The sequence below is a fragment of the Hordeum vulgare genome, chromosome 5H, assembly GCF_904849725.1.
Source record: "Hordeum vulgare subsp. vulgare chromosome 5H, MorexV3_pseudomolecules_assembly, whole genome shotgun sequence".
NCBI lineage: Eukaryota > Viridiplantae > Streptophyta > Magnoliopsida > Poales > Poaceae > Hordeum > Hordeum vulgare.
Window position 1 is genome coordinate 542,593,991 of NC_058522.1, and position 11,781 is coordinate 542,605,771.

At 48.1% G+C, this 11,781-nt stretch overlaps 1 protein-coding gene across 1 annotated transcript; it reads right to left on the reverse strand.

Annotated features, from left to right (window-relative positions):
- Positions 1 to 3,578: 3,578 nt before the first annotated feature.
- Positions 3,579 to 10,976, reverse strand: LOC123397204 (protein IQ-DOMAIN 5-like). The gene is made up of 11 exons (XM_045091844.1): positions 10,716 to 10,976; positions 10,488 to 10,626; positions 9,596 to 9,832; positions 8,738 to 8,968; positions 8,413 to 8,526; positions 7,490 to 7,961; positions 7,082 to 7,218; positions 6,717 to 6,859; positions 6,053 to 6,575; positions 4,291 to 4,398; positions 3,579 to 4,213 (listed from the first exon to the last, which is right to left on the reverse strand). Exons 2-11 carry the CDS (start codon positions 10,578 to 10,580, stop codon positions 3,890 to 3,892), a joined length of 2,382 nt encoding a protein of 793 aa, XP_044947779.1. The 5' UTR covers positions 10,581 to 10,626; positions 10,716 to 10,976; the 3' UTR covers positions 3,579 to 3,889.
- Between the last annotated feature and the right edge of the window lie 805 nt (positions 10,977 to 11,781).

Here is an 11,781-nt window from a genome sequence, read left to right on the forward strand (position 1 = left end):
GGGCACGAGCATTCGGAGCGTATTAAACTTACCGACTGGATTCCACTCTGTATATCGTAACCTCCTTGGAGGGCAACGGTCATACATTTCATGCACCATTATTAGCATTTAAGGCATACGTTACCTGTAACGTAGGCATTTATTCGCCACTACTCCACCCCTGTGCACCGGACCGTTGTGAAGGGCATCGCACTCTATATAAGCCGCCCTTCCCCACTGGTGCAGGGGTTGGCATTTACTGTAATCCATATTCCACTCGACATCAAGCTCCCAAGAGCACTGAGACGTAGGGCTTTTACCTCCACCGTAGAGGGGCCTGAACTCATACAATCTCGTCGTAGCTAAGGCTCTGCCCATCCTTTCATACCCTACACATCTACTGTCAGACTTATACCCACGACAGCTAGCTCGTTAGTCAATAGATGATCATGGTTTCCTGATCATGGGCATTAGATGTCATTGATAACGGGATCACATCATTGGGAGAATGATGTGATGGACAAGACCCAATCCTAAGCATAGCACTAGATCGTATTGTTCGTATGCTAAAGCTTTTCTAATGTTAAGTATATTTTCCTTCGACCGTGAGATTGTGCAACTCCCGGATACCGTAGGAGTGCTTTGGGTGTATCAAACGTCACAACGTAACTGGGTGACTATAAAGGTGCACTACAGGTACCTCCGAAAGTGTCTATTGGGGTGGTACGAATCGAGATCGGGATTTGTCACTCCGTGTGACGGAGAGGTATCTCTGGGCCCACTCGGTAGAACATCATCATGAGCTCAATGTGACTAAGGAGCTAGTCACACGATGACATGCTACGGAACGAGTAAAGAGACTTACCGATAACGAGATTGAACAAGGTATTGGTATACCAACGATCGAATCTCGGGCAAGTTCTATACCGACAGACAAAGGGAATTGTATACGGGATTGATTGAATCCTTGACATTGTGGTTCATCCGATGAGATCATCGTGGAGCAAGTGGGAGCCACCATGGGTATCCAGACCCCGCTGATGGTTATTGGCCGGAAAGGTGTCTCGGTCATGTCTGCGTGTCTCCCGAACCCGTAGGGTCTGCACACTTAAGGTTCGGTGACGCTAGGGTTATAGGGAATTGTTATATGAGGTTGCCGAAAGTTATTCGGAGTCCCGGATGAGATCCCGGACATCACGAGGAGCTCCGGAATGGTCCGGAGGTAAAGATTGATATATAGGACGGATGGTTTCGGACACCGGAAGTGTTTCGGGCATCACCGGTAACGTACCGGGACCACCGGGACCACCGGAGGTGGCCCCGGGGGTCCACCGAAGGGGGGCAACGACCCCGGGAGATAAGGTGGGCCAAGTGGGGGAGGGAACCAGCCCCTAGGTGGACTGGTGCGCCTCCCCACTCAGCCCAATGCGCAGGGGAGAGGGAAGGGGGGCAAACCCTAGGCACAGGTGGGCCTAAGGCCCACCAGGGGTACGCCACACCCCTCCTCCCCCCTTGGCCGCCGCACCAGCCCCCATCTAGGGCTGCCGCCCCCCAGGAGGGGGAAACCCTCAAGGGGGCGCAGCCCCTCCCTTCCCCTATATATACCGGGCACTTTTGGCCATTGGGAGATAGACTTTTCGCTCTCTCTCGGCGCAGCCCTGCCCTTCTTCCTCCTCCTCTCTGCCGGTGCTTGGCGAAGCCCTGTCGGGAGACCTCGTCTCTCCATCGACACCACGATGTCGTGTTGCTGGAGTTCTTCCCCAACCTCTCCCTCCTCCTTGCTGGATCAAGGTGCGGGAGACGTCACCGGGATGCACGTGTGTTGAACGCGGAGGTGCCGTAGTTCGGCACTAGATCGAAATCGCTGCGAGTACGACTCCATCAACCGCGTTCTAGCAACGCTTTCGCTTAGCGATCTTCAAAGGTATGAAGATGCTCTTACCCCTCTCTCGTTGCTGGTCTCTCCATAGAAAGATCTGAATATGCGTAGGAAAATTTTGAATTTATGCTATGTTACCCAACACCAAATTCACGGTTTTGATCTTTTTTGCTAACTTCAGCCTGATCTAATCCGTTTGTGATTTTTTATCTACCCCTTTTTCTATTGCTATCCACTGTGATGATAGATATACACACCCTATCGTCACTTTCTGTGGAGGTAGGGTTTGACCCTGCTGACATGGATAAATGGCTATCGACACAGGAGTGGCGGTAGGATGTTGTTTTCTATCGCCACAGCGGATGGTGATAGGGTGTTCAGACAGTTAATTCCTCCAAGCCAAAATTAATTATCTGAACACCCTACCATCACCCGTTATGACGGTAGCCATACACATCCTACCGCGACTCCTTGTGGTGATAGCCACTTGTCCATGTCAACGGGATCAAACGACGCCGTCTGTGTTAACCCAAACCCTATCATCACAGAAAGTGATGATAGGGGTTGTATGCCGACCGCCACACGGAGTAACGGTTGAAAAAAGATTAGATCCGAATTTTTTTTACAAGGAGGATCAGATCGACCTAAGCTATACCAAAAGGTTCAAAACATCGGCCCCCTCAGGCGGTGGCGCAACGCTGGGCGGGAGCAAGTAGAGGAGCACGTGTCCAGCTTGACTAGCAAATTTTTTTGTTGTCTCTCTCGTCCAAATGGGCTGAGTCACGCATTAACAAATGGAATGAAAAGTTGGCGACATGCATACTCCATAGGTGCTCGGTCTGCTGATCGCATGTAAGTGCTACGTCAAGCGTACAAGAAGAGGAGAAAGCGCCTAACTCCCGGGTAGGCAGGTAGGTATGTTCGTTCCCTGGTCCCTCGCTTCAGAATTTTTTGACGTTTCACACAACCTGCATGAGTGAAATGTAAAAAAAAAAAAAAAAAAAAAAAAAAAAAAACACTTGTGAATGAAATTGACAAATCTAACACGGCGTAGCCCGGCAAATGGCACATGACACTGAGGCGGCAGATCCTGGCGGCACATCTGGTGTCATAGAATTTCATGTCATAGAGATAGCTGGGAACGGAACAGGACGAATGCACAAACTGCAGCGAACCGTATGATGGGTTCACGAGCAATCTGCAAACGCTCGTCATTCTCTATTCGGGCCACCGTACTGTATGTGTCGGTGCTGAGCGGATCACAAGGACGTGCGTTACTACGAACCAATCTATGATAGGATGATTACGATAACATTAGTATCATTTGTCCATCAGAGTTTAAGTCTCAGATATATATTGGTGTCTGTATTTTTTAAAAATTATTCTAGACCTTTCAACGATATGCGTTCAATGGATGACGATTTCATTAACCTCAAGATGATGTATTCAGTGGGTGATGATTGCGTTCAGAAGGTGTTTACAAAGGTAATGTGTGCGTGTATAAAATGAATATATGTACGTATGCATAAGCGTGTGTATCTGTATTGTGTTAAGAAAAACGATGCACGTTGCAACCGACGCAAATTAGAAATGTACAACATATTTTAGCTCGCCCAACACCCCACTTTTCCTCTAGATAGATGGATAGCTGCACCATAAACAGCCAAACGATGTGCTAGTTTCAAACTACGATCTCGTCCGTACCACGCCACCACAAAAATACACGAACTCCATTCCATTACAAAAATACATACACTAGTTTCGTAGCTTACATTGTCTCTATACCGAACAATTAACGAGCGTACGTAGCAGGCTAGGCTAGCAGCCGATGATCGATACACAAAGCACATCTGGTTACAAGCATGCAGTATACGTACGGTACGGGTGACATGGCAATAATAATACCACGATACTGCCATGAACAAACGGTACACGGATGACGACACAATATGAATATGATGCAACGGGTGTGACCGCCTTCAGAAGCTGCACGAGGAAGACGAAGATTGGCCGGGACGAAGACGGACGACGCTAGAAGAAGTTGCTGAACTGGCCCGCGAGGGAGTCCTTGAGGTTGGAGAAGAGGCCGAAGAGGGAGTACTGCTTCAGCTTGGACACCTCGTACCACGAGTTGAGCACCGCCTCGTGCTTGTCGGTGCCGGAGAAGGCCAGCTGGATCCCGGGGCTGCAGTCCACCTGCCCGGCGCCGCCGCCGCCATTGCCGCCCCTGCAGCTCGACGTCTTGATCGCGCAGCTGTTTTCGACGCACCCGAAGTTGGCCTGCCCGGAGCACGACGAGCAGCCGTCCGCCTTCCAGAAGAGGTTCTGGAGCGTGCCCTTGTGGAACTCGAACACCTGGGAAACAGAGCGCGTCAGCAGAGCATATGATCACCGGTGATTTGGTCCATGTTATGGGTTAATCATGGGCGCACCAGGGTGAAGCCGGTGACCGTATACGAGCTGTTGCCGACGAACACGGGGGGCGACCTTGCTGCGAACTTCCTCCCTGCAAAGGCCACCATGTATCCACCAGCAGACGTCTGGAACAGAGTGAAAGAAGGGTAGATTAGAGCTGATGAACACGTCCTTTTTTCTATGTCAGAACTGTCAAAGAGGGCATTTGATAAGTAAACATATCTTATCTACAAGAAATTGTCAATTTTTATCATGCTTCAACTATGCAAGTATCACAGATAGTAGATGTATCTACTGCAGGCTGTCTCAGCTATTAATTACAATGCGCTGAAGTTTTCACTACTTGAGCAAGTACAATAGTATAGCCAGCTGCTGGCTATAAGTCATTGTCATGTCATCTATAGCTCACCTTATAGCCAACATATACAATAGTTCATTGCAAAAATGTACTACTTCTTTATTATATGGTCCACCTTACATACTCATAAAATGCCTAGGAGCACGTGCTAGAGCTGGCTCTTAGCTAAGAGCAAGTACAATAGGATGACGTAGGCGGGCTGTAAGACTTAAAATAATATATTTGTGATGAGTTGGAAGAGAGAGAAGAGGAGAGAGAAGAGAAGCGGGCTACAAACTAACAGCCGGCTGTAACACGTGCTCCTAGGCACTTTGTGGGAGAGGATGGTGGACCTTGTATCAATAAAGTAACACTTATTTACATCTACCTATTGTACTTGTGGGCTATAAGCTTGGCTGTAGATGACTTGTCAACGTCATATAGCCAGCAGCTGGCTGTATTATTAACCATGCTCTAAGAGCTCGCTTACCTTCTCTCTCCTTTTCTCTTTCCTCTAACTAAACAAAAATATATTAGTTTATTCCTTATAGCCAGCTGACTCAGCTCTATTGTACTTGCTCTTATGCAGCAGACCCATATTTTCATGAAAAAAACAGAATGCCAGTCAATGAATCATGTACAAGAGAAATAAATGAGGGCCCTCGCCATGATAATCATGGGCCATCAACTAGAATTAAAACCAAACGGCTGAGCCCAATCAATTAGTTGAAGGGGAAATATTTCCATATGTGAGGGGACAGCACATTCAATAAATCCTTAGACGAGATTGCACCAACCGAGTAATACAACCCGGCACTTAGGTTGGGCCACAGCCACAGATAACACGGAGGATGTCGAGAGCGCCATCAACGGATCTAACCTCCTCGATCGGTTCCTCCAATGAGCCCAAAAACGTAGCTGGCGCTTGTCTCGACGTGTTGCTTGTGGGGCGGCGTCCAGCTCCCTTTTTTTTTGGCTTAAACCTCCCCAAGCAGGAGGCGATCGATCATCAATGGATTGATGACATGTCCCCAATAATTTAAATTTCTTCATCTCTCACACATAGAGTAATAATCCATAAAAGGTTGTACTTCATCCTAAATTGATGGTCATCCTAAATTCTTGCTCCCAAAGCACTACGATTTATTCACACCTATTTATAGAAGAAGAAACAAGAGCTACTCCCTCCGTTCCTAAATATTTGTTTTTAGAAAGAACTAGATTAATTTTTTCAACAACAAATATTAGGGCACGGAGGAAGTAGAAGCCAATTCCTTTGTGCCAAACTAGTGAAGTAGTGAGTGCAAATGCGCAATCGATTAGGGTTCGTCGTAATAAGGGGGGCATATTCCTCGCGCAAAAAGCTTCGACCGATCGAGCAACGGAATCCGGAGGAAAAAGGCCTGAGGAGCCGTAGCTCGGCGGAGGGGGCGACGACTCACCAGGTCGCCGGCGCCGGAGGCGTTGACGGTGAGGAGCGAAATCTCGTCGACGGTGGGGCGGAAGAGCGCGAGCTTGGCGGCGTTCTGAAGGGGGAGGCGGCCGTCGCAGGGGGAGAGCTGCACGCCGCCGGAGAAGAAGGCGTCGCGCCCCGCGAAGGCCACCCCGAAGGTGAACCCGTCGCCCCGGCTCACCGTCGCGTCCGCGCACGGCTCGTACACGCCGTTGCCGTCGCCCCTGGCGGAGGCCCCGGACGCCGTCGCGAGGATGAGGAGGACGACGAAGGCGGCCGGCGCCCGCCTCGGCGTCGCCGTCGTCGTTGCCGCCATGGAGACAGTTGTTTCGGGCGCCTCGCTGCTGCCTCGGGCGCGACGGAAGTCGTCGATGGATGACGGTTTCGCTACGGTTTCACGCAAGGAAACAAAACAAAACAAAACGAAACGCGTCGCGTCGGGTGGGGGCAAGGAATAAAGGGTAGAATGAGCTGGCTTTCTTGCTGGGCCGAAGCCCATTTGGTCTGATGGGCTGTATAATGAAGATATCCATCCAGTCTGCTAAACTCGGCCTCCAGACACCATGGCCCAGCAACTCAGCAAGGTTATTAAAAAGAAAAACTCAGCAAGGTACAGACTACAGAGCACACACCAGTGAAAAACACAGGGTTACCATAAAGTTTCAGATTTTTTTTTATTGTACACAAAAATAGAACCAGAAATTGCTAGTCCATACTGGCTCTTAGCTACAAATACAGCAGTACCACAGCACAAGCTATGGCAACCTCCAGGTGTAGTGTAGAGGCACCAGCTGACCTGCACATACATATCCAAACACTAGCTAGATCTTATCTCATGAGATGAGATGAGCATTTGACTGCATACCTATAAGGCCAAGAAATAAATGCACAATGCTCCAATGGACCTCCCGAGTCTAAGGCCGGCAATGCATCGGAGTGCCAAAGCGCAGCCATGGCCGGCAGCTTGCTGGCTTCGAACCTTGACGGTCCTTTGGATGGCTTTTCAGGTCTGCAGCGCAACTCTCTTGAGCAACAGATCAGCAGAACCGGCACGGCGGTGCTTTCCTTCCGGAACTGGGGAGTTTTCGGTAGCCTTGGGGGATCGGTTCACCGCTGCCGTGGTTTTGTTCGTCATGCGTTTGCCAGCTTCTATGCCTGCACATTTTCAATAGCATGTCAGTCTACCTGGAAGCTTTAAACAGCCGTATAAACTGAGACACAAGGTGGAAATGGAAATAAACAGCTTGTAGTATGGAGATTACAATTTCTGAACTGCTGAGTCGTTATAGCGCACACACATGAGAAGCTTGTGCTAGACAAGGCCATTTACCAGAAAAAAAAACCGATGCCTTTCTCGAAGAAGAAGAAAAGTTACTGAAAACCAGCAGAAAATCACTAAATATAACCGAGCAAGGTTCAGACTTACCAGTGCCAGGCAAGGAGAACCTCTTGTTGGCCCGAGGCTGTAACTGCCCAGGCCTCTCCTTAGGATTACTACTGCTTCGGGCACCAAGCCCCGAAGGACGAGACGAGACTTCATCAGAACCTTCTTTAGATGGCAGCTTCCGTTTTGGTTTAGCCGATGCCGAACCAGCAGACGGGTTCGACAAGGAGCCACCACCCTCTGAGTTCGACGGACGGGCCTTCTGGTTCAACACATTTGAATGAAGAGCTGAAACCTGCTTTTTCACTGGTTTCCTGTATGGGGCCTTGGTTGGATTTCCCTCAGCATGTTGCGCTGCGGTATCAATGGCAATTCCATCTGCTGCGTACATGCCCAGGAACCGACTCTCCCACGGGCGGACGGCCATCCATCTCTCCAGCCAATTCCAGCTCCAGTTGTTCCTGTCTAGTTCAGAAGCTGTAATGGTTGCATGTTGCCTTGAACCTGCTTGCCACTGCAAAAGGAGAGAAAAAAGATCAGATGGGACACTAAAGGAAGCACTGATGCTTTCCCTTCTTCTTTTCAAGTAGCGGTCTCATATTACCTACACGGTACAACTACAGATAAAAGCTAATCAAGAGGAGCAGAATAGCAAGGAAAACATGATGACCAAAATTATATAGCTCGCTTGGAGGGAAGGTTAACTTCAATGTTATTCATGAAAGCAACACTTGGAATGCAGCAACAACAAACATACTAGACGGCAGTGCAGCAAAATACACAAAAACAGCGAGCATGAGGCTCCCCATATTACGCTGAATATCCAGAAGCTACAGTTAGGTTCAGGGCAATATGTTTGGTGCAATATATAGCATTCACCAAATCCGCGGTTCAAGCATCATGTTGTTACCACTTACCAGTATCAATATTGAGTAATCCTCGCGTAAAACGTATGATAAAGTTACCTGGTGAGAAAGGGCATAGGCCATGGCCCGCTCACGCTTGGCTGCTGCTTCCTGCCTCTTCAACAGTTTTGCTTGGATGTCTTCCACAGACCCTATACTATCGCACCACCCATCCTGCATTTTCAGTAAGGTGGTAATGGAAGTTAACTACCTGAGCCAAATAACTGCACCTGCACTACAATTTATCCTCTTTTAAAAATACAAACTGTAATACTGATGGGGAACTTCTGAGTTATGAACGGATGCCAACAAGGCAAGCAGCATAACGAAAATATTAATATAGAAGATTATAACCAAAAACCCTGCAAACTGGTGTGCAGCTTACCTCAATTTCTCGAACATGTGCCTCGTCTGTTTGCTCTTCTTCATTATTTTGTTGGTCATCCATCTGATTTTCCAGGGCCACACGAACTCGCCTTGCTCTAACACGGGCTTGTACCCTGACCAAAGCTTGCATACACCGGAGTGTTATAGCAGCTTGCTTTCTCACTATATGACCCCTTACAAGGGCCTGAAGCCTAACCAGTCCTTTTAAAGCTCGGCGGGCTCGCCTAGCCTGAAGAGGAATGAAGTTAAACTTAGTGTAGTACTAGTGCCCTATAAGAAAATAGATATTTAGAGCAATCTTGGCAGATTCCTGAATTTCATTCCAGCATCTCTTTGTTTACAAGATGAACCTGTCGGTAAGATATTATGCTTTGCACTAATACTTCAACTTGCCAGCCATATGAAGTATGAACATATGGTTCGTCAAACATTGTTGCACAGTACCAAAGTGTATCACATCGACCTATATACATAACACTTCCATGAATTAAAAGTTTTACTTTTATACACCAGTTAAGACGGTGCTTTTGTTTACCAACTATAAGCATGAGACCAAATATCAAATATACAAACTTGAGGACCATGTATCAGGATTATTCAGTTGTAGTTTTTTCTTACTTCTACTGAAACTGCATAGCCATTACATAAAGCTAACCACTCTCTATCTTATACCATAGTGACTGCACAAGGTCCTGTTTTAAATAGACGTTTTACACATAGCAACCCCCCTAATATAACCCTACACATTGAGATGAAAGTGCAGGTTTGCTTGGAACATGGAGCTTTTAGAATGTTCAAAATGTATAAAAAGCACACACTGGACAATGGCAAAATCTACAGAGAAAAAGGTGAATACCAGGAGGGCTCTGTACGCAGTCTGAATAATAGTGGCAGCCCAGATCTCTTTGAGTTCCTCTTCTGTTTGAGGCAGTGCCACGCTAAGCGTATTGAAACCAGGCCCTGAGCATGAAGGTGTGCTGCAATCGTCTTCTGACAGAACATTTCCATCAGGGAACTCTTCTGGTCCGACAAGGCCACCGTGATCCTGGGAATGCTGGCCCTGGCAGTGGAACTGATCGACGACATCCCTCTTCTGCAATTTCCCCAGTTCAGAATGTGTAAGCAAACAAGGGAATTCTCATACCACATCAGCAAAGGAACATGTGGCAGCAGAAACATGGCCTCCTCATATGTTTATCTTCAGAGATGGTGTAAAGATACTATTCCCTCCGTTCACCTTTACAAGTCGTTTCAGACAACTGAAATAGAGCTGTTTTGCACGCTGTCTGAAGTATCTGCAACGCCTTATAAAAGCGAACAGAGGGAGTACTACTAATATCCATTGATGTTCCAAATTTATAGTTATTGTGCTTACATAGCAACAGATCAGTTGAGTTTTTTTTGTGTGTGACTAATTTCAGTCCTCAAAATTTAACCTTGTCAGTGGTGCAGAGCCAAAGGATGGCTCGGATAATATAACCCAGATCTGCAACAAGCAAACAACTACAACTTGCAAAAGCAATGCATACAAGAAGTACCAACTGCTACCTATATTAGTAGATTTAGTGTAGAATAAGAATGAATTCTCACGGTATGATAAAAAAAAAAGCACTGGGCAAAATATTGCTATGATCCTTCGACATCCAAGCAGAATAAGGTAATAAGTTGACCAAATGGAATTAATGAACCCAGAGGTGAGAAGCAAAGGAGAGGCGGAATCGCAGGTAGGTAGAGGTAGTGCCCCGTACTGTTGGGCCGGCGTCGCCATCCTCCTTGCGGCGCTGCTGCTGCTGCTGCCTCTCCGCCTTCCTCAGCCCAACCAACGACTTGAGCCACCTCATCCCGCCGCCGCGTCACCTCACCTCACCTCGCCGCCACTGCAACCACCTCGAGTCGCAGATAAGTGTCGTCAGCACGAGGGCAATCTCAGAGAAGAGGACTAGAAAAGTCAAAAATCACCATGGAAAGTGAGTTACCAGATCACGGGCACCTGTGACGCCGGTGGAACCGGGGCCGGGCACCGCCGCCGCACCGCGAGATTGGGAGGCGAAGGTGGCGAGGGAGGGGGGCAAGGGAGGGCGTGGGCTGGAAGCGTCACCAGTGCCCAGTGCAGTGGCGCTGCTCCCCTGCCTGCCTGCTACTGGCACTCACCACGCGGCCATTACTGCCGCTCCTGTGTGCCGGTGCGAATTATTGCTGGCTCGCTCGCTCGGTCAGTCGCTGCCTGTGTGGCAGCCGCAGGGAGGAGGAGGCCCAGAATTATATAGCCAGGAAAATCACACTGTACTACTAGTCTACTACCACTCTTTGCAATAAACAAGCAAACAAAGAGAGAAAGGAAGAAAAGCGCGGCGCTTTCCTCAGGTTTTGCTTTCTGCACCCGCTTGTCGGAATCAAAAGCCCTTTCTTGTTGCTCCCTTCCGAGATGATTTATTTTCTTACCGCAGGGTGTCGTTTCTTTTTTTGCCTGCTTCTCTTGCAGGCAAAAGATTCTTTGATTAGCCTTAGGACAAGGTGATGCTGCTGCTGCTGCTGCTGCTGGGTTTAGAGTTATCATAGTTTAGCAATGCCGTGCGCTCCCCAGAGTGAAAGCTGTGTTGTTTTTTTCACCCTGTGCTGCGGATTTTGTTGGATTTTGGTCAGTGGCTTTGTTCGAGACTGTGGACTGATTGATCACGTGCTTTGTGGCACTAAGATTTCAGGGCCGGTGTGATTCCCTTTTAATGTATACATAAATTCGTTGAGATACGCATCTAGTGTAGCTTAATCTAGATTGACATTGCCATCTGTTCGGTCCTCAACAACATTTGGTGATTACATTTGGTTAAGGATATATGCCCAAGAGACGGCGTTAGGCGCACTGAAGAAAATACAGGTTTTCTCTGTTTACCGTCTGTATTTCAACTCGGCAGAAATCTTGGATGCGTCACTACGAGAAAGCTAGCACGGAGATCCTCAAAGTGATAAACGTCGGAGGACTTTGGTACTGGAGGAGTACAGCAGTGTGTGTGGGGGTGGCAATTGCTTTGTCAGAACTGAGTT

Excerpts from the sequence above, each read along its gene's own strand:
- LOC123397204 (XM_045091844.1), bottom strand. The coding sequence starts at position 10,580 with ATGAGGTGGCTCAAGTCGTTGGTTGGGCTGAGGAAGGCGGAGAGGCAG. Across the intron at positions 7,219-7,489 it reads GTTCTCCTTGCCTGGCACTG|GCATAGAAGCTGGCAAACGC; the intron begins GTAAGTCTGAAC and ends GAAAATGTGCAG. Across the intron at positions 4,399-6,052 it reads CCTCCGGCGCCGGCGACCTG|ACGTCTGCTGGTGGATACAT; the intron begins GTGAGTCGTCGC and ends ACTCTGTTCCAG.